The 27,870-nt window shown below is 44.2% G+C and overlaps 1 protein-coding gene across 3 annotated transcripts in view; it reads left to right on the plus strand.

Moving 5' to 3' along the window:
* The first annotated feature begins 1,620 nt into the window (after window positions 1–1,620).
* Dse (dermatan sulfate epimerase) overlaps window positions 1,621–27,870 on the plus strand; it is a 61,599-nt gene continuing 35,349 nt past the window's right edge. The window contains exons 1-2 of one of the 3 annotated variants that reach the window (XM_036169367.1): window positions 1,621–1,712; window positions 26,115–26,583. In XM_036169367.1, the coding sequence (XP_036025260.1) occupies window positions 26,168–26,583 (416 nt within the window). In that variant the 5' untranslated portion in view covers window positions 1,621–1,712; window positions 26,115–26,167. Of the gene's footprint in view, window positions 1,713–2,642; window positions 2,808–17,828; window positions 17,860–26,114; window positions 26,584–27,870 lie in introns of those variants that run through there. The other 2 variants (XM_036169368.1, XM_036169369.1) reach the window with 2 other exon arrangements.

A 27,870-nucleotide genomic window follows, 5' to 3' on the forward strand; every position in this document is an offset into this window, starting at 1 on the left:
ACCAAAACCAAACTTCAGTGAATGGTAATAAAGAAGTCAGTGCTCCAAGAATATACTTCAGAACAAAGCCATTATACAACTTTCTACTCTGACTTTTAAATGAAAATTTGGATACAGTTCTAGGGATCAGGTTCTAAGAAGGACATACATCGGACAAGGGAAAGGTAACAGAGATGGGTATGTACTCAGACACATTGAAGCATTCTCCTGAAGAGTCAAGGATAAACATGTTAGGGCTGGAGAGTGTGGCTAAGAGTGCACACTGCTCTTGCAGAAGACCCAGGTTCAGCTCCTAGCACCCATGCTGAGCAGTTCATAACCACTCTATATCCAACTCCAGGTGATTTAGTGCCCTCTTCTGGCTCCTGTGACCACCTGCGGTCACATGCATGTACATACGGGAAGAAAAACCTCTATGTACTTAAAAATACAAATAAATATTGTTTTTAATGTTTCCTATGGACTCCAGAAAGCAGAAGTGTAAATGTAATGAGAGGTACCATAGGGTTCTTTGCAAGTCAGTGTCACCCTTAGCTAGGTTTCCATAGTTATCACATCAATCAAAGATAAAGATCAATCAAGCACATGGCAATGGGCTGAAGTCAGAAAGTTTCTTCAGTCCTGTCAAACCCCTGCAGCCCCAGAGCCCACTTACAAAATAATCACTCAGAAGCTTATATTAACCATAACTGTTCGGCCATTAGCTCAGGCTTATTACTGACTAGCTCTTACACTTAAATTAACCCATAATTCTTATTTATGTTTAGCCACATGGCTTGGTACCTTTTCTGAGTTCTGCCTTGTCATCTTGTTTCCTCTGTGTCTGGCTGGTGACTCCTGACTCAGCCCTTCCTCTTCCTGTCTGTCTCTTGGATCTCCTGCGTGGCTATATCCTGACTCGCCATGGGCCAGAGAAGCTTCTTTATTAACCAACCATAGCAACACATATCCACAGCATACAGAAAGACATCCCACAGTTCTTCCTTTGAAGAACTTTTTGTCTTGTTTGCACATATATATGATCACTGATCTGATTCATCAACCAGGTATGGGGTTCCATTAGAAAGAATTATTAACATTCTTTAATGATACTAAGATATTAGCTGGGAGAATCAGTGACTACAAGATGACTACAAGTTAAATGAGATGCTTTTTCTAAAGTCATTTTCCAGTTTGAGAGGACGATCGGAAATTAACTCAGAATTATATACTACAGTTAGGCACGGACACGGTTCATCCCACTAAAATAAATTCCTTAGCTCAGTACCTGAAATGGAGCAAACTTTCAACAAATATTAGCCATTTTATTGCATCTATGGACGTATTTATAATAACTTTATTCTACAGATGAGAGACATACACGGAAGATGGTGGCTTAGATTTCCAAGGCCCCTGGTAAACCACAGAATAAAGATTTGCATATTAATTTACAGCTAATAGCAAATTAGCCTGCTCCTTCTCCTCCCCACAGGCCACATCTAAAATACCAGGAAGTTTATGCAAATCGGCGATTTATCTGAGTTAGCGTTTAAAAGCCTAACAGTAGCACTTCTCTCTTTTCTTTTTAAATCTGTGGTGAGGAAGCTCTCTTGATTGCAAAATCCGTAATCTTTCCTAGCCGTGTGGTGGTGGTTTCTCAGGACTCAAAGCACTTCCTAGCAAAGATGGAGAGAGCCTAAGGGCTGAGTCAAACAGCCCATTCTGATGACCGGGTAAGTAACCCCCACACCTGCCATGCCAATTCATAGAATCTAGCTCTAGTAGGTTAACTACTTTGACTCTGAGGGAGGAGGTCCAGCCCTGGACTGCTTAGCTGCTTAGATAGCCGAGTTTGATGGCTACTTTTCACTGAAAGAATAAACAGAACTTGGGTGCATGAGCCGCTCCTCGCTCTCTCTCTCTCTCTCTCTCTCTCTCTCTCTCTCTCTCTCTCTCTCACACACACACACACACACACACACACACACACGAGATAAGATAAAGTTTCCCCTTGTGAGCTGCGAGCTCCAAAAGGTCTACCCCCAACCCTTTATCACTGCTGATTAAAATCAGTTCAGCTCGCGGGATTCGGTGCGGTAGGATTTCCTTTACTTTGCTGCTCCACTCTAGGCGACAACTGCTTCGGATTAGGTGATTCTCTCCCCACCCCTCACCCCACTTCTCTTTGAGAGTAAAACTGAATTCAGGAAAAGAGGGGGAGGGAGGCAAGGGGGAGGGAGGTAACTGGAGTGTGACTATTTTGGAGCCTGGAGAGGGGGATTGGGCACTAGCGTCGGGAGTGGGATTCTTTAAATTCTCAGCTTTCCTCTTCCAGCACTTTACAGACGCATCGGCCCCTCCCCCTGGGCCTCCAGAAGTTATCTTTTCTTTGGGTGCGAGTCCAGAGTGGAACCTGGAGCTCACAGGTCACGAGAAACCAGAGCAGAGGGAGCCAAAGCGGCCGGCCAGGGCAGGGTGTGTAGGGCGGGAAGGCTGAGCGGCGTTTCGGGATCGCAGGGGAGAGAGCTTGGGCGGAGGGCGAGATCGGGCCGGCCGGGGGTCCTGCTCTCCCCCTCGCCATCGTCGCCTCCCGGGCTCTGCTGACGTTGCGGCTTCCTCCGCCCCAGGCCGAGCCCTGCCGCGGCCCGCCCTCCGCCGACGGTCCCCGCCCCGTCCGCCCGGCCGGCGGAGGCTGCAGCGGCGCATCCCGGGCGCAACGCCCTGGGCTTCGGATGGCTCGGCGCGCGCGCTGAGGGCCGGACTCCCGGGGTCCGGAGTCTGGGCGCCCCGCGGGGACGCGGCGAGAGGACGCCCCGGAGGACGGAGCGGTGAGCCCGGATCGGGAGAGGAGGGAAGCAGGGGATCGGGGCGCGGGGTGGGCGCCGTTCTGGGCCACGCGCGGAGAAGCTTCCCTCTTGTGCGGGGCTGTCCCAGCCAGGCAGCTAGAGCCACGTCCCCCGCTGCGCGCCCATGCCCGTGGACTGTGCACCCGGGCCGGCTAGGCTGCCTCCACGGTCTCCCACCCCAGTGCACAGCACCGAGCCCGGCTCCACAGCAGCAAGGGGATCAGCAGCGAATAGCGGGGACCGGACGGCCCCCCCCCCCGCCCCAGGCTCCGGGGTTCCCGCGGGATTGGGTGGCACAGCCGCGTGTCCCCCTTCCTTCTCTACACCAAAGATCTAGGGATGGTGGTGGTCGTGTGCGCCCTTGCTGGCTCTGCCTGTGCGACCTCGGGACCCAGAAGCCTGGAAAGCCGGTACTGAGCCACCCTACACTCCTCCATCAACACCCCGGGGTGGCTGCGTAACCTCAGCTTGGGCCGGCCCCGATGTGTGTGTGTGTGTGTGTGTGTGTGTGTGTGTGTGCCTGTTGCGTCTGTGTGTGTGTGCTTGACTTGGGCTGGGGAGCGTTGTAAGCGATGCCACATGGGCTCAGAATCTGTCGGGGCTGGATCTGAGCTAAGTTGTGACCCGAGAAGTTTCTCATCTCTGCTTTGAGGCAGCGGCGTCCGCTTAGGCCAGCTGGCGTTCATATTGAAACCCAATCCCTTGCTTCCAATGCAAGAAGCCAGCCTCATTTACCTGGAATTCTTTAGGTCAGGAATTGACACGTTGGTTTCTAGGGACTTTCTGGCAGATTCTTGAAAACATTTGGTGTTTATTGCTGCTTCGTCAACGATGTATTAAGGAAGGGAAGACCTCACCCTAGAAATATTTTCATTTTCTTTCACGTTACAGAGTTTTCACTCTTAATAACTTTGTTTTCTTTAGTTTTTACATTTTCTTAATAAGCGATAGTATTCATGAGGTGAAATTAAAAATATTATTATCATTTTTAAATTAGGGGTCTGTCTGGGAAGTATGTGCACGTGAGTACGGGTGACTGCAGAGGTCACAGGAGGACATCAGATCTGCTGGAACTGGAGTTACAGGCAGTCATGAGCTTCCTAATAATGGGTGCTAGGAACTGAACTCTGGTCTGATACAAGAGCAGTACCAGTTCTTGGCCACGGAGCCATCTGTCTCTCAACCCCTTATGAGATGAAAATTTGGGGTTAAGTATTTGGTAGAAGATTTCACACTATTCCACTAACGAGGACTACAAAGTGTAATGTGCATGGAAAAAATAAAACAGGATCATCTGAGTGAATGCCTATGCATTACTGTTTTCCTTTAAAGGCCCTGTACAGACCCTTCCACCACCCCAAAACCCTCCTTAATTTTTTAAGTGCAGTACAATCTATCTTAGTGAAAAAGGGAGAAAAAGTTGGCTTTACTATGTGATCTTAGTGATGCCTCAGGAGGGGCCTAGCCAAAAGCACAGTGCTAGTTAGTAGAGCGACGTTACTCCCTGCCTGGGATCTGTTAGCAGTTTCGGGTTCAATAATTAGGTGAAAACACTGGTCTACAGGGTACATTTTAATATAAAGACTAAAAAGAAACAGTGAAATTACCCAGTAAAAGAAAAAAAATTAAAAACAAAAAAACACAACAAATTACCCTGACAAGGAATTGGCAGAAGGTGTTTTTTTTTTTTTCTTCCCCGAGACAGGGTTTCTCTGTGTAGCTTTGCGCCTTTCCTGGAACTCACTTGGTAGCCCAGGCTGGCCTCGAACTCACAGAGATCTGCCTACCTCTGCCTCCTGAGTGCTGGGATTGAAGGAGTGGTGGGGTTTTTAGGCTCTGTTCCTGGTCCTGCTGGGTGGTGATTGTTTCACACTTCTCCCTTGAGGTTGGGGCCTGATGGAGAGAGAGAGAACACAGAATAAGAGGTCAGCTGGTGAAATTTAAGTCTTAGGGAGCAATATTTGAGTATGCGTCTGCTTTAGTATTTAGCAGTAGTTCACAAGTAGGCTAGTGCGGCTCAGTTTAATGAGGTAAGTGGTGTGTCTGGGACAGAAGGTTGAAGTGATGTCCTGGAGCACACCTGGGTCATCCCTGGGACGAAGTTCTTAGTTTCACAGAACTTTCTTACTGCCTCATTATAGAAAATTATTTAAGTCTATGAGACAGTTTAAGGCCTGTGAAAATGCATTCTGGAATGAAATAAAGCCCCCCCCATTTCTTTATATTATTTGTGGTAGAATATTTTGCTATTTATTTCTTCTTGGTTCCTCTGTGTTGCATGAGAGAAATCACATAATTCTTAATATTATGATTTTAACAAGTGAAGGAAAAGGAAAGAATAATTTGGGTTAATGCATTGGTAATCTTTGTTTTCAAAATAGTCAAAGAAATCAGCGGAAGACTGATCACAGCCTAATTTAAATATTGTTTTTCAGCCATTAGGATACCTCAGTCCTAAATATAGTAAATATTTTAACATGCCTTAGCGGTCCATGGTCCTCAGTGGTGTTTGTGGCTGGCCTTTGGGGGAGAACCAGGGGCTATGATGTTGGGAACCTCATCAATGGAAGCTTCATTCCATTCTTGAGAGGGGCTGGGTGTTTGCCATTCTAAAGCAGGGGAAGGCACCTGGAGAGTTTCTCTGATCAACAGCCCTATTGAAAGAATGTCTGATACAGGGCAGGACTCTTCCTATTTCTTTATTTGGTACCTTGAGATTGTCTCATATTGGAATTACATTATCTCTTCCTATTGTGATTTGTAGACTAAAAGCCCTCTTGAGGTCACTAAATGACTACCAGATGTTTGGACTGCACAACCCAAGTCTGTGTACCTGTAGTCAGGGGTGGACATGGGAATGGAGCCAGTGTCTAAACCCAGGGTACTCACAAGGGAAATTATCTTCCCATAAAATCCATATGATGAATTAGTGTCAGAGTGGGAAGTAGGGGTCAGAGTCCCAGACTCCTGAGACATTGTATGCAGTTGTTTGCTCTAGGTAGCAAGAATTGGAAATGGATGTTTCCAAAATCCTTCTCTACTGTCCCATTCTAAATGGAAATTCTCTTTTACAAATTAGACTTGTTTTTCAAAAACAAATATTTCTGTGTGTACGATAAATAAATGTAGCACACAAGCCATTTCTTGATGTCCTTAGTGTTTCAGAGCTCAGTGTTGTGTAGAAGGGTGTTTTGATTAGCTGATGGTGAAATATTTCAGAAACAGAAGAAAACTAGAAAGTATTGGGCAATTAGGTAAAATTGGGTCATTACTTTAAACTCATCTACAAATTCATAAGCATTTAGTCAGCTGAAGGACAGGCAATGTTCTTGATAGATCAGGCAGCTACCTGCATACTTAACGTTTTCAAATGGCTTAGGACTCTTGCATTTTGCTCAAACATCCTAATTTACATTTTTGCCTAGTGGAGATGGAGCGTGAGGTAGGGTGTGTGTTTTGTCTTCATTTTAGTAGCAAGAAAAAGCTGAAGGTCGGAGACTCAATCTATCATTGTATAGGTGGTCTGTGACATACCTTAACTTGAAAGAGACAAACATAAATTGCACACATAATGCTACATTGTCCTCTGCAACTCCAAATTCACATGACTGAAGGCTCACATTTCAGTTATCTATAGAATTGCATATTCAGTTATCTGTAGAGTTTCAGTTAGCTGTGGAATAATACCTTGTAGTTACTGCCCGTGAACTGTCGGCTCCCTGAATGCTCTCGTACTTCCCAGGCTTCCGAAGCCCTCCTCTCCCATCTCTCCCCACCTCCACCCCCATCTCAGCTTGGTGAGGACCTCACTTGGAGACCTCTCCTCATGCCTGCAGACCCCCAGGCTGCTTTCTCCATTCTCATGAACTGGCTTTGCTCTCTAACTGGCCTTGCTGTGTTACCAGATGTGTTGCTAATTGCCATATGGAGACAGGCTGCAGCCTGTTGCAGGGTTGAACTCCAGAATTCGTTTTCAGATGCCCACAGCCGTACAAACCTGTCGGAGAAGGCAGATCCTCAGAGTCCGGTAGGGTCAGAGAAGAAAGAGGCTGATTTTAGTTTGGACAGAGAAGAAAAGATGCTGAGGCCATCTGTTTATTTCTTGAATGGAGTCATTTGTTCAGTTCTTAAGTCAAGAATAACACTGAATTTTAATGTGTGTTAAGGTTATCCCTGGGTTTCCTTCTGTGCATTTCAGTCCTCTTGGATTCATTTGGCACCATAATCTTGGTAGAAATGGGTAGCTGTTCTTAAAGAAACAGAATTTCTATGTTCTGTAGTTCCTACAGGCCCTGATAATGAGCTCGATATGGTTCGGCGTTTTGTACTTGAGAATATTTGTTAAGTGAGTCATTATTAGGCGAGTGAAAATCTTATTATAAAAATGTAACAAACGTGTTACTAGCTGTTTACATGGGTGCTGGGGATCTGAACTCAGGGTCCTTCTGCTTGTTTGGACATTGTACTAACTGAGCTGTTTCCCCAGGCCCCTCACCAGCTTTAATTACACACATGACATGTCTGCTGTGGCCTATTGGCATCAGCTTTGTCCTAGACAGAGTCAGAAGGAGATTGTCACTAATTAATATATCTGCATGCCCAAACAAACCTTTTGGGGTCTTATTTGTAGAATTCATAGTTACGATCCTCCTCAGTTATTGTGTGGAGTGTACTAGCTAGTCATATTAAAATCCCCAGCATTTTAATTAACTAGCGGTCACACTCTTTTAGCAAAAGATTGAAAACTTTTGGCAGGGTAGTGATGCTGAGGCTGAAGAATTGCCTTGAGTTCTTGGCCTTAGCATATAGTGAGCTCAAAGTCTGCCAGGGCTACATAGCAAGACCCTATCTCAGAAGTCAAAACTAAACACAAAGATAAAAGACTTTAAAAAAAAAAATTGAATGGGCAGTTTAGACAGCTATCATTTGAATCTTTCTGCTTGAGATAGCCACATCATACACACATGCCATAAGGTTGTAAAGTTGTGTTTGTTGATCAAGTCAGGTGTTTACATTTTTTTCATGTGCAGGAACAATAGGTGTTTAATGCAGAAGATACTAATGGTCAGGAAGCACAGCAGCCCATACAGGAGAGACTGTAGAAAGCTGAACCAGCGTTTTATCAACCCCCAAAAGGATTTTTGTGAAGGAATTGTGCTCACCAGTTTGTATATCTGTAATATTTCCCTGATAAAGTTGCAGGTGATGGCTGCTCCATGTTTTTTTATTTAATAAGACCATTTAGAAATCCGTCTACACGAGGGCGTTTGCGTGTAAACACAGCAATGTCGGAATAACCGAGTGACTTGGCCGAGTCCGCATCCAGATTGGGGCATAGAGAGGGATGCTGCATTTCTAGGACTACTTATATCCAGAGGTCGCCAGGGACAAGAAACCCAAGAGTATATGTCACTGATGTAGGTCAAAAACAGTCTGTGCCAAGCTTCACCCCAAACCGACACACACTGGCCTGCAGTGAAATCAGATGCCAGTGCGTGCTGACCCTCGGCCCAGTGCTGACTGTGTAGGCTGCCTTTATTGTCGGACTGTATCTGCTAGACTGATAGGAGCAGATCTCTAGAATTCCACATATTCTTGGGAGAACCTTCCTTTCAGCAGGTTAGTAGTGACATCATCGCAGGAGGTGGAAAGGGGGTTCCTTTTCTCCAGCCCCAGGGAGAATCAGGCAGGGCCAGCTGGAATCACCTGCTCTGTTTCTTCTCTTAAGCAATGGGATGGGCCAGGCGGCAAGGCAAATGGAGTCGGAAAGGGAAAAGTGAGCAGCTGTTCTCTATTTACCCCTAGGAAAGAGAAGGGGAAATACTCCAGCCACGACCCGAGGCGAGCAAGAGGGGTCTCTGCTGACCACAGCAAGGCTTTCTTGGTGTTTTTATCCTTTGGGATGATTTCTGGAGGCCTTTGAGTTCTCTGGAAAGGTTCACATCCTCAAAAGATGTGTGCTGTGGTGCTCTGGGGCTGTGACTTCTGCTCGTCTGAACTTGGAAGTCATAGAAAATAAAAATAATTTGTTTATAGGAATGTAAAAGAAGCGGTCAGTTTTACAATTTTAAGTGAAAGTTGCCCCTGCAGTGTTTCCCTAGTATTTTTACTAGAGCCCACTGGTAATTGGCTGGTTAAATTAATTCTGATTATGTAAGGGTTCTCGAACCTTCATTGAGGCAGCTACTACAGGCTCTTTGCTTTATTATCTCCCTCAAAGAGCCAACATTTTCTTCCTACTTAAAAGAAGTTAAAGTAACATTTTATTGACAAACATCAACTTTGTAGACACATTGGATAATTACTTCAACAGTTAAATTGTCCAGCTTCTCCATCCTTACCATATTATACCTCAGCTGCCTTTAATTTTTTTTTTTTCAGTCATTTTAGGAAGTCTTAGCATCAGACTTCACTGTTCCACTGGACTTTTGCTTATGGCTTGTACTTTCCTCCACTCCATTTCTATGTGGGGGGTTTTGTTTTCTTTTGTCTTTGATGGTTGTTGAGTTTTGATAGGTAGGATCTCATGTTGCCCAAGCTGGCCTGGAACTTGTGTAGCAAAGAATGACCTGGAACTTCTGAGCCTCTTGCTCCAGCTCCGAAGTGCCAGGGTTATAGGCACATGCTGCCCGCCACGCCTGGTTTATCCACACCTTTGCTGTGGTAGGCTCAGACCAGCAGAGGGAAGGAATCTCAGTGGTCACACAACCATGTGGGGCCTTCAATATTCTCGTGGTCACAATAGGGAGGTTGCCAATGCCAGAAAGAGCTCTGGAAATTTCACACAGGAATGTTCTTTTAAGGCTGGAAGAGGGGGTTAGATCCTCTAAAACGGGAGTTACAGGTACAGATGGTTGTGAGCTGCTATGTGCTTTTGGGAATCCCAGGTCCTCTGGAAAAGCAGCCAGTGCTCTTACCCCAGAGCCATCTCTCCAGAGCCCATAGAAAGGTTATTACAGCAGGCTTTATGGTTAAAAATAAATAAACAAAAACCCAATAATAACACTTTTTAGGAACAATGTGATTTTTTTTTCATCTTGTTTAAGAAGATAATTTCAAAAATATTGATATCATGGCTTCTGGGTGGTACTTCAGTTAATATGTGATTTTTATGAGTGTGTGTGTGTGTGTGTGTGTGTGTGTGTGTGTGTCTCCTACAAAAAGTGAAAAATATGCCCGTGGGTAGAGAAGGTCGGTGTCTTAGACAGCTGTGTGCTCCCACGCTGTGAGAACCTCTGCTTCCACGTTTCTCTTCTCCAGGGAAACGGATTCGTGGAATCACCCAAGACCCTCAGTTATCTTACTTCAGAGTATCTTCTTTTGGCTTCTCTAGCTTTATTTCTTTTTGTCTTTCTCTGTTTACCTGATGTCTTCCAGAATTTAAAGTGTGTTCCCAAGAGATTCCAGACCGACGAAGAACTGACCTGTTGATTTTATTCAGCCATCCAATTATTATTTCTTATACACTAGTTTGAAATGCCAAGATCTGCCTCCCCGACCCAGGGAAATTAGTATTATTGGGGCCACATTCTGATGCATTTGTTATGTTTAGATCCTAAAGCTTTTCATCATGGAAATTTGTGGATTTAATGTGATTTGCATAGAATTATTATCTAGATGCAATGAAAAGTAGCCGAGTGTCTGTTCTGGGAGTTTTAAAAGTACAGTTTCATTTCAACATGTTAAATTTCATTTTTGAAGTTTGAGATCATTGGACCTCTTCCAATATCTCTTTGTTGGGAAAAGCGTGTATGCCAGTAAGTATTTACGTTTCTGAATTGCCCTGGAGTGACAAGCCCCTGGGCTGTAGCCTGCAGTGCAGCTGGGCCAGCAGTGTTGGAAGGAGGTTATAAAGCAGTCCTTCTTTGTGTGCCTACATTTTTTAAAACTTTCTGTAATTGGTAAAGCCACTCACTGTTGGTTCCGTGACTGCACATTTTAAAAGAGATGGGGGATCTGTGTTATTTGGGAAAGAACACTTTGATGTCTAACTTTGCCCAGTGCACTTTTGAACTTGGAGAATCAGTTCGGAGGGACTTAGTTCTTAAGCAAGTATTTGCCAGGTACTTTCCTGTTGGAGGGCATGTCAGGGTGGCAGGAACAGGGGAGGCCTGAAAAATAGATACGATGTGGCTTTTGGCCTTGGGGAATTTCAAATCTGCTCAGCAGAGATGGACTCTGAAGCTTCATGAGATCAACTAAACACTGCGCTGAACCCCGGGACCACAGGAAGGGAGAGACAGAGAAGATGACAGGGCAGAGGGAGAACAGCTGTGAAGGGGTCAGGCCTTGGGCCCGGAAGGGTTTTACGCCATAAAGGGAGGGGGTAGGACACCACTGCAGGCGGGTAGGCTGAGGAGCAAAGGTACCGGAAGAAGAGGGAGCGGAAACAGAGTGGCTGAGTTGCAGCTGTTTCCATGCATACGTGTGTGTGTGTGTGTGTGTGTGTGTGTGTGTGTGTGTGTGTGTGTGTGATGTGTGTGTGTGAGTGTGTGTGATATGTGTGTATATGTGTGATGTGTGTGTGAGTGTGTGTGAGTGTGTGTGAGTGTGTGTGATGTGTGTGTGTGTGTTTGTGATGTGTGTGTGTGAGTGTGTGTGATATGTGTGTGTGTGTGTGATGTGTGTGTGAGTGTGTGTGATGTGTGTGTGATGTGTGTGTGATGTGTGTGATGTGTGTGTGATATGTGTGTGTGAGTGTGTGTGAGTGTGTGTGTAATGTGTGTGTGATGTGTGTGTGTGATGTGTGTGTGTGTGATATGTGTGTGATGTGTGTGTGATGTGTGTGTGTGTGTGATGTGTGTGTGATATGTGTGTGTGATATATGTGTGTGTGAGTGTGTGGTGTGTGTGTGTGTGATGTGTGTGTGATATGTGTGTGTGATATGTATGTGTGTGAGTGTGTGTGATATGTGTATGTGTGTACATGTGTGCCCCATAGTGTGCATATGGAGGTCAGAATACATACAGCTTCAGGTGTGGTCCTTCCCTTACACTTTGTTTGAAAGCACGTCTCTTCTTTGCTGCTTGCTACTGTGTCTGCCTGGAATTTTCCCGGCTCCCACTCCCGTCTTGCCGTAGGAACCCTGGGGATGTAGATGTCCCCTACATGCCTGGCTTTGTATGTGCTACAGACTCAGGACCTCCAGCTTGTGCAGCAAGACCATTGAGCCATTTTCCTAGTCCCGCCACACGTCCTTTTGAAAGGCCGGCACCTCACATTCCTTTGGGATCCACAGGGGACCGAGGTACACTGTGAGAAGGAGAGATAATTACAGATGTGAAAATACTCAATATGCATATAATTAGTCATAAATGTACGGCGGAGACGGTTAAATCTGTGTGCATTCTGACCTACCCCCTTTTAAGGCCCAGTCAGATAGCATTTCCTCAGTGTGTCCGTCCTTCCTCACCGCCACAGAGTGCCAGTATCTGTCTCCTGCTTGCCTGGACCTGCACCATTCTCCACACAGCCATGGACAGCCATGCCACAAAGGGCCTTGGGGTAGAGGGGTGAGCCTCATTTCCTGCAAGGATCTTGTGTCTTCTTTCCACTGTGGCACACTCTGTGTCCTCTTTCTATCTGAGGTTGGAGATAATGATGGCGTCTTAGCTAGGGCTTCCACTGCTGTGACAAAAACACCACGACCCAAAAGCAACTCGGGGAGGAGAGGGTTTATTTTCTCTTGCAGCTTGTAGTCTGTCATCCAGGGAAGTCAGGGCAGGGACCAGGAGGCAGGAGCTGATGCAGAGACCATGGAAGAGTGCTGCTTACTGGCTTGCTCCTCATGGCTTGCTCAGCCTGCTTTCTTAGAGCACCCAGGACTACCAACCCAAGGGTGGCATTGCCCACAGTGAACTGGGCTCTCCCCCATCAATCATCAGTCAAGAAAGTGGACTGCATGCTTGTCCACAGGTCAACCCGGTAGAACATTCTCTTAATTGAGTTTCCTTTTCTAAAAAAATAAATAGCTGTGTCAAGTTGACGTAGAACTAGCCCGCACAGGTAATAAGATCAATTTATAGCTATTACACATGCGCTGGATACTCTGATACCTCACTGTCCACTTTATAGGTGACAAAGGGAGCAATGAATGCTTTTGGAAAGGGGTAAAATGTGAAGTGTCAGGGGTAAGGGTTGACTAAGGGGCCGGTAGGACATGAATGAGCAGGTAGGTCTGCAGCTGTGCAGTGAGAGAAATTGCTGCCTCCTAGCTTATGGTTAAGGATTGCGGCTCCTTAAACCATTGAGGGAGCTGGAAATATCCCTCAAACAATACAAATGACTAGTGAAGATCATTGAGACTACATAGACAGATGGCAATTTCAAATGATGAAAGTGCAGGGATGCTCCCAGAGTCACTTAGAAAACCAAAGTGTCCTCATGGATGGAAGTGGCCAGTTCCAGCTTGCTTGTGGATTGGGAGAATGTGACATTTATCATTCCTGCGAGAATAGGATAGGGAATGGGCATCACCGGAGAAGTCGGGCACCTGAAAAAAGTGTCCACTTGAAAGGAGCCTGATGGTCATTTGTCCACTTCCCTCTCACCATTGAACGGAGGCAGTTATCTAGCCTCCGTCTACACTTGAGACAAGACAGGAGAAGAAAACTTGAAAAGGAGTCTTCTCCAACACAGGCCAAGAGAATCTCATCAGGTTTGATCCAAAAAAGTAGGGGGGGGGGAAGCTGGCTGTGAGTAGAAATGGCATCTCAATGATAAGGAAGTTTAGGTAGAAAAGTTTACAGAAGAGATTAGGGTCAGGAGGGATACATAATGGTGCTAACATTAGGGTCAGGACAGGATGCTAACGACATCACTGAGGACAGCTGGCTCATCGAGATGGGGACAGGCACCAAATCCAGCATTCCTGACCTTGTGCACAGCCACAGACAGAAATATTCAGCATGCGGCTGTTCCAGCTCTGAGTTGGACAGCTCCTCCTCCTCCTCTTCCCTTCTTCCTCTTCCCTTCTTCCTCTTCCCTTCTTCCTCTACTTCCTTCTTCTAGTCAGAACTTGTTGGTAACTACCTGCTCTATGCAGTCATAGCTCTGGGAACCTTGCTCATATTATCACACATCTTGCTTACATCCCTGTGGCATGTACGCGTTTATCCCTGCCTTACAGACACGGAACTAAGTTGGACTATGTCTGTAGGAGCACGTTTTTATCCTGTACATCTAGGTTATTCATTCATCCCTTCTTCTACATTCCTTTGTCGCCTCAAAAACGTGTTTCCCGATAGTAACTTAGCTGTAAATATCACAATAGCTTTCTTTGCACAATCTAATGGCAAGACAGAAGACATGGTAGAGAGTATGAATTTTCTAGGTGAGAAAGCTTCCTTAATTTAAACCTTAAAAATAGAAATACCAATAAAGCCTCTATACCAAGCAGGTAAAAAAAAATGGTAATTATCACTGGAAAGAGACCGGCTTTAAATTTCAAAATAGAATGATGTAAAGAAAAGCAAGAGCCCATTGGGAGGCAGGGGGCTGTGCTAGAGCTATGGAACGGGCCAAGTGTTTTACTGGTTTTTTAAAAAGACCCAAGGAGACTCGTGAAACCCTCTGTAGGATGTGGGGAAACGGGGGCATTCTGGAAGTGTTCTGTGATCGTGAGCACACCAGACTTGGTGGTGTGTGGTGGTGTGGAGACTCTTATGGTAAAGCTAGTCAGTCACAAGGCAGCCTGGGACCTGCCTTAGTGGGACTCTTGGTAAGACTCCGCATGAATGCAATTCTAGTGAAGTCTGGTGATGATGCTGAGCAGCCTGGAGATTCCAGCATTGTGGTACATTTTACCCCCAAATGGTTTGTTTTGATAGTTGAAGAAAGATTTTTATTGCTGCTTCCTCTAGAGTTCTATTTAAGTAGCTGCAGAGTTATATAAATAGTTATCGCTAAGTATTTAAAGGCTTACATCTCGACACATCAATTAAATTTGTCCATTCTGTAAATCCTTGCTGAGTGCTTCCTAAGTATTAAACACTCTTCCCCCCCCCCCCCCCCCCACCAATTCCAGCCATGCTGGCCTCCTTGTTGTCTCTGACATGCCCCCCCCTCCCCCATGATATTCTAATAACATGTGAAGATGCCCTGGGAGGGTTTCCAGTAGTGCAGGGCGTGATCTGAATTGTGATTGGCCAGGATCACTCCAGCATCAATGTTGAGAACAGCCATGGGAGAAAAGAATTAAAGCCTGGGTGACTGTTTTTAAAGCCGTTGCAGGTAAAGCATGGTACGGGCCGGGCTATTAAGCAGTGTTCAAAGTGGGTAGAAAGAGCCAACATTTGCTGACAGTTTAGTTACAAAAAGAAAGCTTTGAACTGGGAGAAAGAGTTTGACCTGATTCCCAGTAGGACAGGTTGGAATAGGAGATGGAGGTGGGTGAGGTGGGGTGTGTCTGAGCAGGCAGTTCTGTATCTTTGGGTTAATTACTTGGATGTACCATTGCTTTACAAACTGAGTCTGTGGTATTTTGAGTTTGATTGTGATTCATAGGAGCATGTTTGCAAAGTGCCCAGGGAAATTTGAGGTCAGAGAATGATAATCATCTGGGAATGAAAATACTGAAGAAAAAACTGAAAATAAAGAATAAAAGTACATGTAAAGATATTTAAGAATGTAAAAAAGCAGTAGAAGAGGCAAATTTATTATTGATAACTATTTGAGACGGAATAAAAGAAAAACAAAACAGGGCTTTTTGATTGAGAGGCAAGGTGCTGCTTCCAAACCTGACAATCTGGGACTCAGTGGAAGGAGGAATCGAATTCCCCGACCTAACATTGGGTAGTGTCTCAATAAACTATAAAACCAAAATAAACTTTAAATTTTCCAACAACCAAGTATTGAGGCAAGATGCTCATAATTCTAGTGTGAATGTAAATGAGTTCACCAAAGGGGTAAAAAAGAACATGATGTGAATTTGGAAGGCTCTATGGCACCATTCAGTTCACTGACTCTTTAGATGGATAGTGAATTTATTATCATCAGTTTGGTTGAACATAACCAATAGGTAGAGGTAATGGGGCAAATTCCCAGAGAAGCTTCTGGGTGTCCTCTCCACTGTGCAACAATGTGCAGTGTTGTTGGCACCTGAGTCTTCTTGCCTAGGTTTCTTACTGGAGTCAATCAAGGCATCCAAGCATGCAACACCTGTATGCTGACACCAGCTACTCAAACTTCACCCCCCACCCCACCCACCCTTGCAGCACAGATAACTGATTAAACAGGTATCATTAGACCACTAACCCTATACAAAAACAGACCTTACCAGGGAAACTAATCCAGGGTCACAGGGCTGTCTCCCATGGGCTGCTCCCATGGCCTGAAGTCTGGCTTCCCTCCTGATTGTGTGAGGTTTGAGCAGCTCAGGCCTGGAGTGTTAATCTTTCCAGAAGAGTCTCTTAGGCCATTTCTTTTGTAGAGGATAAACTGGCTGACTCCAACCCTAGAAGAGATACAGACATACATCCCCCAAGACATATGTAGCAAAATTCATGAGTGAACCAGAGATTATACAAGAGAGGTTAGATGTGTTTCACAACATTTCCCCTGAAAATCTGCAATAGACTATGACTCATCCATAGAATTTTACAAATTCTAGTCTAGAAGAAAACAGTGACCTAGAGGTCAGAAGATGGGACTCTAGTCTTCAGCAAGAATCTGTGTTGACAAAGTGGAACATTGGTGAATGTAAAACTTGGGTCTTCATGTGAAGACCCAAGAAAGGAATGAATTGAAGGAGATTTCAAGTAACTAGAGTGAGAAAGTGTGGTAAATGAGTTTGTTTTGAATGGAGGATGAACTTAGTTTTAGCTAATGTGTGTTCTCATTGACAGGAAATGGAAAATGTATTTTCATTAAATATCACATCTCTTAAAAAAACAAATTTTACACACACACACACACACACACACACACCCACACACACACACACACACCCTCTCTTTGAGACAGAGACCCTCCTGTCTCTACATCTGACTGGGACTGCTGTTTCCTCACATAAGGTCTTGTTCTGTATAGGCACGTATATTGCAGCAATCTTTTTCTATAAGTTATGTTTGATGAAATAGCATTAGATTTGAAAACTTCTTTCCCCCCTAGATATATTTAGTGTTTGAAATATGTAGCCCCAAAGCTGTCAACATGTAGTTGAACAGGAAACACTGTCTTGGAATCCAATGCTTTATATTTGGTTGTCAGGGCCCTGAGGAAACTGAAGATATTTTTTAATAAACAATGCACTGTACCTATTTTCGGAGTACAGTTCTCTGAGTTCTGCGAATGCTCATTTCCTCGCGGGGTCATGGTGTACTTCCTCCAGTTGCGCTGACTTTGATATTCTCCTCAAGAAGATAATGGTGGCTGCTAGCTAGCACTCACTGAGTACTTGCTGAATCCTGCACATCCTCTTAAAGCTTCAAATACATTAGCCAAGTAAAGCTTCACAGAAACCCTGTGGGCAAATGCCGTTATTTTAACCAGGAGCAGAGCTAAGGTGATGTCAGGAGTCAAACCCAGAAGTCTCTCTAACTTGCACCCTCAGCCACACTGACTTGCTTATGCTAAAACACCACAGGACTAGCATTTTGTAGGTACTAGTCCATTTAATTTCACATCAACAAGTTGAGGGGTCAAGATAGCATTTTTAGCACATTTTTAATTGAGTAGGTCGAGAGAGTTTGTCTGAAACAAGCCGTGTTGACCCCCACGAATGCTCTCTTGGCCTTTTCTCTGCCTCCGTAGATCTGTGGGAGAGAGGACTTTTCTCCTGTAGTTTCCTTGAGCATTTCATGGCTTAATTAAACTGTTATTCGAAACTGTAAGATTAAAATTTAGCCCTTGGCTTCATTATTACTGTCTTTTTCTGACCTTTAGTTTTGATCCTCAATGCCCTAAGACTGGCATAGATGCAGCCATGGCTGAGAAATCCTGGGCTGTCCCTTTGGATTCTTCTACAAAATCTTTGGCTGTCATTGACAGAACTTTGAAAAAGAAGATTGTGAATTTTCTTCTGTGACTAGGAACGGTAGGCTACACAAGTTGCTTTGGATTGAGGAGAACACCTATTCATCTTGCTTGCCAGACAGTAATGCATGTACTGTGGTTTACAGAACCCCACAGATGCTTCCTATCCTATAGTTGTTTGGGATAGGGCGTATTAATTAGTGTTCAGTGCCTGCCAAGGCCACTTAGTGAAGGCAGGGTATATTTTGGTTCATGGTTTGGAAGTGAGGTCAGTCCGTCATGCGGGGGAGACACGGGGGCCAGAGAACAGCTCTGGCTGCAGTTGGAGGAGTGTGAGCCAGCTCGTCACATTTATGTGCACATTTGGGAAGCAGAGAGAGATGGATACTGGTGGTGTTCAGCTCGCTCTCTCTTCTATTCTCCTTTTTCTTCAGTCTAGGACCCATGGAAGATGCTGAGGTCATTCAGGCTGGGTTCTTACCTCCTCATTTAAACCTTTCTGAAGTACCTTATAGATGCACCCAGGAATGCTTTTTCTATGGTTATTCAAAATCTAGGCAAGTGAGGTTAACTATCACAATAGGTATATTTTCTTGTTCACTTGTGTGCTCAATGCCTGGCATGTAGTTCTGAGATTAGGAGTTGCTTGGTATGTAGCAGAATGAACTGACTTATATAACATTCTTATTCCCATCATGGATAGGGAGTTGATTTCTTAGTTCTGGGTAACAGTGTGTTGAAATGTATAATATCCATCAATTGTGACATTTTAAAAATTCAGGATATAAACAAGCCTGGTGGTGGTGGCACATGCCTTATCCCAGCACTCTGGAGGCAGAGCTAGGCAGATCTCTGTGAGTTCGAGGCCAGCCTGGTCTACAGAGTGAGATCCAGGACAGGCACCAAAACAACACAGAGAAACCCTGTCTCTAAACACCCCCACCCCCTAAAAAATTCAGGATATAAGCATACACTTAATTCTACACAGTTTCCATTTACTCTGTTTGTAATATCATAACTAAAATTATAAAAATACCTCTGGGTCTTCTGTTGTAAGACCATTACTAAGAAAGGCAGTTAAAACTGTAAAATGTACCAGTCAGAAGATCATGGTAGACTGCTAAATAAACTAGAGTTTACTTCTCGTGTTCCTTGGACAGTATAATCCCTATAATTTCACCCATTTTCTAAGTAAAATTCAGTGCCACGGCAGCGTCACAGCTGACTGTGTTCTCCTACCTCAGCCTTGATCGCTTTGCCACCACGGACATGATAACAAGATTTTGCTTGCTTTTCACATTTCAAGTGGTAAGCACTCTTTCAAAGGCTGTCTTTAATTTTATGTAATGAGTAATATTAGTTAATTAATGGGTATGTATGTACACATGGGCGAGCACAAATATGAGTGTGCATGTCTGTGTGTGCACAGGTAGAAGCTGGAGTTTCCCATAGGCGTTTTTCTCTCTCTCCATTTTTGTTTATTCATTTGTTTGTTTGCTTGTTTACATGTTGACTCAGAGCCTCTCACTGAACCTGGAGCACCCCATTTTGGTTAGACCATCTGGCTAATGAGCCTTGGCGTCTCCGGGTCTACTTCCTGTTAGTGCTGGAGTTACAGGTACATACAGCACCAGGGAATGGGGACTCAAGCTCACTTCATGTGTGCGGAGCAAACACTTTTACTCACTGAACCATCTTCCCAGCTCCCAGATCTGGGTTTTAATGGTTCTCAGCTTTACAGTCGCATGTATCAGACAGCCTTCTACAACTAAAGCTTACATATGGCTTGGTAGCTACTGAAGCACCTACTCAGTTGGTCTCTGGTAAATAAATGGGTGACGGAGGCTTCAGATTTACATTAGGAAATCATCTTTAAACATAATTTAGAAGAATTACTAGTCTCACATAAGAAAATTGATAGAGGGTAGACTTCAAGTTCTATTGTGAAAACCCATGGTACCTGCCTGAGAACCTACCAGGGGGCAGGGATAGGAATGCGTTTTGATTGCAAAAGGCTACTCTTAAAACCCAAACTAAAGCATCTCTGTTATGTGATGATGTCGAACACCATTATTACCTTCAGTGTGGTTTTACTGTGTGGGCCCAGGGTTATAATTACTCCTTTAGAACCATGTGCAAATTCTAGAGGGCTCCATATTCTGTCATTTCATATTGTGGATTTTTGTGAGAAAGTGGCTTTGAGGGGAGGTATATTTCACTTTACCCTTAAATAAGGAAATAGTAAGTCTGCTCCATGAAAGGAGCTTTCAAGTCTGACTAAGAGCTCATGGTTTTTCTTTTTCTCTGGGGGCTTCACACACTGGGGAGTATAATTGCCGGAATGATTATATAGTACCCAAACCATGTTTTCTTAGGATTTGACATAGTTAAGAGGAAGCGTAGATATATTTCACTACAAAAATTTACAAGACATTTAAGGGTTTATGTGATGCTGAGGATTTGTTTTTCAGAAATTATTTTAATTATCCATTTATTAAGGCTGATTTTTTTAAAAAAGCAGTAAGAACTTTAAAAGTATGTACATTCCCTTAATTAAAATAAGCATAAAGAAGTACATAAGAGATGATAGCAAGATGTCTCCCCTGACCCCAGGCACATGGAGGAAGTTTCTCCAAGGATCACACCCAAAATGGAAGGCAGAAGAATGTGTGTGCACCTCTGCTTGGCATGTGTTAGGGCTCTCTGTCTGGTCCATCATGGTTGGCCTAGAAGCTTATTGGAGATATATCAAGTGAGGAACTTGAGTAGATGGTAATGTGATCAAGACAGGGGCTCAGCACTGAACTCCTCAGTGCTCACAGTTTCTTGGGAAGAGGACGTAACAGTCAAGACCTTCAGACCAGTGGTCTGGCTAATCTTTGTCTCCTGTAGAAATGGACAGAGCAGCGGGGGATGCCTTGATGTGTTTCAATCATAAGCTAGTTTTTGGACCCACCCATTTGTTTGGGCAAAGCAGAGCAGCTGCCGTGGGCGGAGAGTAGTGGGTATGGATAGTGGGAGCTGTGAGGGGGATGTCCACGTTGCTCATTTCATTTTTAAAATGTTTTCTTGATGACCGGGAAGGCATCTGTGACAGACACTGTCAGTGTAGACTCCTTCCAAGTGTAGTAAAGATAGAGATCTTGACTGGTCAAGGTGGCCCAGACCCTAGGCCCTTCCTGTTTTTTTTGTACTGTTTAATTCTACTTGCTAGGCATTCTACTTCTTGTCCATTTTCTATGAAGCCAGAAGCATTTCCTAATCTGCTAGGTAAAGTCCAGAAGGTTAGCACATTCATTTACTTAAAGACATATGTGGGGGTATGATAAAACATTTAGATAATATCTCATTTCCCAGAATTACCAGCTGAGATGCATGCAATATTGACTGAGTCAGGGCTTGATCCTACACAGAGGACTGTCATTGGCTGTGGCATTGACGGTAAATGTCACCCTGTGTTCATTACCCCATCTACAATATCAGTGTTACTGGAATTTGCCTCCCAGCCACTGTTGTCCCAGGCACGGTTGTGTCATGGAGCCTTTCTCCTGAAAGAATACAGTAAAATACATTTACCGTTTGCACACTAGGATTCACTGGAAAGTAAGCTAACTCAGACTACAGTCTATTTACCTGTTAATTCTGTTTTTGGAGACAAAAGTGTTTTCCTTCCCCGTGAGTGATGTGCTTACCATAAATGATGCACAGATGACTTGGGAGCATTGTGCTACATTTTAGTTAAGTAGCTGGCTGGCCTGATGATCTTGCCCTGGCCGGTTGGCAACTTTGATTCTCGTTTTTTTGCCTGTGAAATATGAAGATGTAGTTTCTTTCGTATGTCTTGTCGATAGGTTAATATAGTCTTAAATGAGTGAGACTTTTCATCTTTTATTAAAAATACGTATTTATTGAGCCTCTCCATCCATGAAATAGGTACCATCCTGTAAAGGAGAGAATGGAGGCTTTGAGAATGAAAGTCAGTTGATCAAAACCAGCAGACAGCACCCTGGTGTCTAGGCAAGTCTGCACTCTGCACAGGTAGTCATTATGTTGTGCTCCTAAGATTTGGCACCTAAGAGGGTTTTTTAATTTATCTTCATTTGGGCCATGTTTTACGTTCTTCAGGGCCATTTTTCTGTTCTGTCTGCTAGACTCCACATTTTCCAAAGCACGAGGAGTTGGAAGGCCTTTTGTGGTACCATACGCTTCATTCTATATGTGGTCCCAGGTCCACACTGCTTTGGTTCTTAGTTCCTCCAGACATTCCTTCTATGTTCTATGTACAGTTAGCAAAAGTGAAACTTCCAATTTAAAATGCTTTAAAATAAATCTGTTTGGTTTAAGGAAAACAACCTTGGTTTAGGATTTAAATTCTAGCTCTGCTTCTGGAATGGATTCAGTTTCGGGGCAAACAATGCTTCTTTGCCACATTGTTATTGTAATGTTAAAGATCGGATATGTGTGAGGCATTTAGATCCAGCACCACAGTTCTGGATTAGCAGTCATAACAGCTGTGGTGCATTATTGGAACTGGAATTAAGCAGAATAATTTGGGGCTGTGCGGTGTTGTGAAGATCTACTTAAGATAATTATAACTGGCTTGGCTTGGGTATGATACTGAACTGGGCTGCAGCTGGTGGCTGGCATTCCAGGACTATCTAAAGTCTCTGGTAGCAACAGTGCTTCTTAAATTACTACGCTGTATCTACTGATTGGGCAAAGGCATAGGAATGTTTTAGTGATGTGTGTTCTGTGGGAAGGAGAGAATGAGAAAGCAAGCTGAATTCTACAAGTTACTGTATTCCATGGAGAAGAGGAAAGAAAATCAGGAGAAATGGGGCTCATAGGATTCTTCAGAAACACTCTGAGGATGGAATTCTGGGTAAGCACTGTATTAACAGGCTGAGTTGCTAAGTGTGTCTAGTCATGTGTTCTTGAACTAGAGCAGAGACTACAGTGAGCTGGCAGAGCTCTGCTGTCTTCGCAACAGTGAGCTGGGGTAGGGATTTCTTGAGATCATTTCTAGAAGTCTCCAAGTCCAGACTCGTTTCTGTGCATTGGAGGATGGGGGAGGGGAGGGAGGGTGAAGTTTCTGAACGCCTTTCACAAGCCATTGTCTCACTGAGCATTCTCAGTGTCTCCCAAACTGCTCATGAAGGTACCACAACTAACACATACCACAATCGACATCTTTGCTGTGTTCATCTTGGTTTTACTGTTTGCTTTTTCAAACTTTGAGACTTGAATATATATCCCAGATGTGCTATGGTAGTTAGTACAGCTTTTCCTAAGGTATACTGAGATAAGTACATGAAATTACTCTACAACATGCCTGCTTTGGTCCCCACTTTAAATTATCTTGAAAAAAAAAAAAAACGTGCCTGTTTTTTAAAAGTTTTCACACAGGGTGGCTAGGGTGGGGTACTGATGGAAAAAGCCAAAGGCTGGAAATGGAATTTTGTCGGGTAGAATTTGCTAGACATTTACAATTAATGAATGGGAACCAGGTGTCTCTGTAGGTTAAGGCAAGTTTGAGGTAGACTTCTGTTCCATTTTATTTTAAAACATCACATTTAGGTTACTGAAGTTTCTAGACTTTCTGCGTGTTTTCTATTACTTTCCTGGCAGAGATTTTTCTTTTTCTTTTCTTTTTTTTCTGGAAAGCCTTAAACTTGCTGTGGCTTCATATAAGGAAGAACAGGATTGCTTCTTGCTCATTTTAATGGTGAGACTTTACCAACGCTCAAGCTGCCGGTGTCTGGAAGGCTTGATGTGTAGATAGCTGAACCCAGCTAATGTGTTCATTTGTGCCAGGCCCAGGAGTAACTGTGGGTAGGTAAAGGAAGGTCTTGCTCGCTGGGAGGATGGTGGGAACCTGGCCCATTGACTGAGACGTGAGGAAGGCAGCGTGTAATTTGTGGCTGGTGAATACCTTAGACCATCTCTCTTCATGCATTTTCTGCAGAATGTCTGTGGGTTCTGCATTGGCCTGAGTGATTTTTCCAGCAGGTTTTAAAGTGTGGCAAACGCCAGGCTTTCTGCTCTTACGCCCTCTCATGAACGCAAAGCAGTAACTGAGGAACCTTCCAAAATAGTTGGCAGACAGAGACGGCAGCCTTGATTGGGTTCTTTCTATTTCTGGAACCTCTTTTGTTCTTTAGGCGTATGCAGGCAAGTCCTGAGTAACTGGAGGCATCATGGCAGAAGTAGCCGGGGTCACAGGATGAGTTTGGTCAAGTTGGCCATGTCCACCCCACAGCCTTTCAGGACTCTAGACTAGCCTCTGCTATCTCAGCGAGCTGGCTGGGTAGGAAGGTGGGATGTGGTATGCAGCAGGGGAGAAGAAAGAGCAAATAAAACCTACCAGGCTGCATCATTCGGGAGAAAGTTCGTACAAAAGCTTGAGATGGAAAAATTCTGGTTTCCACATTGTCTTCGTAACCTCTCCCCAGTAGCCTGAGTCGCCCTATTCCTGCAGTACCAACCACCACAAGAAAAACCCAGCCTTTGAGAGAAGTGGAATTGTGTGCGTGTGGGGCCAATTAAAGAACGTCCAACCTGTCCTCACCCGGGGTGCCTGCTTCTCCGCAGTGCTAATTGCACTGATGACATGTCTTTAGACTTTGAAGGTTCATACACATACACGCTTTTCAGAGAAAGGCCAGCTGTACTGTTCTCTTGAGAGAAGCAAAAGGCAATCCCCTCGGGGGACTGATTGTTCTTTCACACCAGCCACTTCTGGGTTGCCAGAGACCACACCCTTCTCTGTGTAACCACAGAAGACTATTTCTTTTGGCTGAGTCTCTGACCTTGAAGGATCTAGCCAGCTGCCTTGAAGCGTTGGGTGCTAGACATAATACTGGCAGAGTCCAGGAGTTATTTCTCTTTTATATATCTGATTTAGTATGACTGTGTTCACATTTTTTATTCATCAGAAATTCTATTCTTGAACCTAAAATGTGTTCTCAAACTACCGCCATTACATTTTCTCATATATGTATTTATAATCAAAGGACATTGAAGAATTAAAAACTACCAGAGTAAGAGTAGCCGCAGTGATGCCACGCTCTGCTCCTTGGGAAATGGAGCAAGTTGAGAATGTGGATTGAATTTGGTGTCAGATTTTTATTTTTCTCTCATCTGTCTGGGATGAGGCCATTTTTCCTTGGAAAAAAATCACTTGGTTTCACCATCAGCTTTTCCTTTTAATAATTGAAAACCACTGTTCATTATTTACATAAAACTTTTTTTCCCCTGGTCTGCTTTCTATAACCTTTCCCCTCATAAGAATTTTAGGAATTCTCTGACTTTTCTCTGAGGATTTTATGCCTGCTTTATCCCAGATGTGGGACATGGACAACGCTGAGGGTGTGTGTGTGTGTGTGTGTGTGTGTGTGTGTGTGTGTGTGTGTGTGTACACGCATGCATGCTTCTGTTTGAAGGTTGTTCTTTTAGCTAGTGCACAGTACACCACTGAAAAAAAGAACTATAAAGAAAAACAACTAGATAAGATAACGTGAGCCTGCTTTAAATGTCTAACTTACTGAATTGACACCAAAGTCCTATATGCAAATCGAAAAATCATACAGAGGTTTCAAGTCACAAAAGGAGAGCACATCCACTAGTCATCCAGTCTTTCCACATTGGGATTTTCTTTACTGAATGAAGGCATGCCAACTTCCCAGTCCCAGAGCCCTGAGTCTGGACTTCCTGGAGAGCTGACTTCAGTCCAGGGAGCTGTTGGCAGATTCTTTTGTCTTCTCTAGCCCACCTTCTGCTCCCACAAGGAGGATAGTTAACCTTACTCATACTGTTTTGTCCGCATAGACCCCGCAGATGTGCTGATCCAAAAGCTTGATTCACAGTGCAGAATGTGAGGAAGAGGGACATCATTGTGGTGAAGGAGGCTGGATTAAGAAATGCAGGATTTTCTCCATTTCTCATAATGCCTTCTCAGATTCCCAGAAGACAGACAGTTTACCACAGCCTTTTGGTTATTGTGGTTTATGTATTAATGTCTAAAATATCATAAAAATCTCAACTTTTCTGCCTGATAATTTATGAGAAAAACATCATTTTTTCCCCTTCTCTGTAAGTCCCAAGTTGTGTTTTTGTGATGAACCCTAGAGTTGTTTAGGTCTATAAAGTCATACCTTACTTGGTTTTAGCAGGTTTCTCCCTAATTCAACTTTCTGCTGCATATTAAGAAATTCATAAGCTTGCTTTTTCAATGTTTAGCCCTTATAGGAAAGTGATATCTATTGTGTTTTTCCACTAGGCGTGACTGACATACACTGTCTTCTGTACCCCTTGCAGGATCGTTCGAAGATGGTTTGGTTGCCTTGGAGATCTGGAGATCTGATGCCACGATGAGGACTCACACACGGGGTGCTCCCAGTGTGTTTTTCATATATTTGCTTTGCTTTGTGTCAGCCTACATTACTGACGAGAACCCAGAAGTCATGATTCCTTTCACGAATGCCAACTATGACAGCCACCCGATGTTGTACTTCTCCAGGACAGAGGTGGCAGAGCTCCAGCTAAGGGCCGCCAGCTCCCATGAGCACATTGCCGCTCGGCTCACGGAGGCTGTGCACACCATGCTGTCTAACCCCTTGGAGTACCTCCCTCCCTGGGATCACAAGGACTACAGTGCCCGCTGGAATGAGATCTATGGAAACAACCTGGGTGCCTTGGCAATGTTCTGTGTGCTGTATCCTGAGAACATTGAAGCCCGAGACATGGCCAAAGACTACATGGAAAGGATGGCAGCGCAGCCTAGTTGGTAGATTTTTGTCTTTTCCTTCTTAATGTATTAACCTTGTCACCTAAAGAAATGATCCAAGGGCTAGCAATCTCAGTGGGTAGAATGATTGACTAGCGTGCATGTGTATGAAGCCCTGGGCTTGGCCCTACCACCAGATAAGCCAGGGGTGGTATTACATACTCTTAATCCAACACAAGAGATAGAGATAGAGGGGTGGGTAGTTCAAGGTCATCTTCAGCTACAGTGTGTGTGAGGCTAGCCTTTTGATACTTAAGCTCTTGTCTTGGCTTTAAAAAAGAAAGAAGAAAAGGAAAAAAAGAAGGAAGGAAGGAAGAAAGAAAAAGTCTAATGTTAGGGTCATGGAGAAGTCCCACAAAAGTCCACCATCCATGGATGCAATCAGTAAGACTGTTTATTATTTCAAGAAAGTTTCCAGCATGTTGGGTCCTGCCATCCCAAATAAAGGCAAGATGGCAAAGACCCCAAGAAGGATGTGTGGGCTCCTTTTAAGCACAGCTAAGGGGAGATCCTAAAGCAGTGAGGTCACTTTAGATATGATTGGCTTAAGCAAGTGGTAATCACATTATTACATTTTAATTGGCCAGGGCTAGTCAGGGCTGGTCAGGGCTACTGTTTTCCATTTTGTGGCAGGCCTGGACAAGTCCCAGACTTTGTCCTTGAGCTGCTGTGGAAGCTGGCTGGCCTAGCACATACTGACTGTGGGGGCTGGCTCAGTGGCCCAGGCTTGGTGTGTTTTATCTCCCTTGTCCCTGTTATCAGGGGTATGAGTGATTAATTGCCCTTTGTTGGTGGCTCTTTTAGAAACTGCATATTCAGTCTCAGGAAACTGAAATTGAGGCCTGATCTCTGAGAGAAGACCGAGCAGCCTGTTATGGCATTTGCTGGGTCCTCTCATCTAACAGTTTTAAAAGACCTAATATGTTTCAACTTAGAAGGAGCTTGTTGAGAGGCTGCTTAACCAAAGTGGGGAAAATTGTAGAATTGAGCAAACAGCATCATGTTAATAACTGACGGCTCTTTCTGCATTGTTTAACATATATTTACAGTTGTAGGTAGAGTCACATTCTGAGGAATGCATCAATCAGTAAGTGATTTTTTTGTCCTTTGTAACTATCATGGAATATATTTACACATACCTAGGTGTCATTTATATAGGATGTAGCCTTTTGCTCCTAGGGCCAGGATGAACAAGCAGTGTAAAATGATGTGGGTGGTCGGCATCTAACCCAGGTCCTCTCAAAGAGCAACGAGTGCTCCAAACCACTGAGCCATCTCTCCAGCCCC

Source organism: Onychomys torridus, chromosome 19 (genome assembly GCF_903995425.1).
Source record: "Onychomys torridus chromosome 19, mOncTor1.1, whole genome shotgun sequence".
Taxonomy (NCBI): Eukaryota; Metazoa; Chordata; class Mammalia; order Rodentia; family Cricetidae; genus Onychomys; species Onychomys torridus.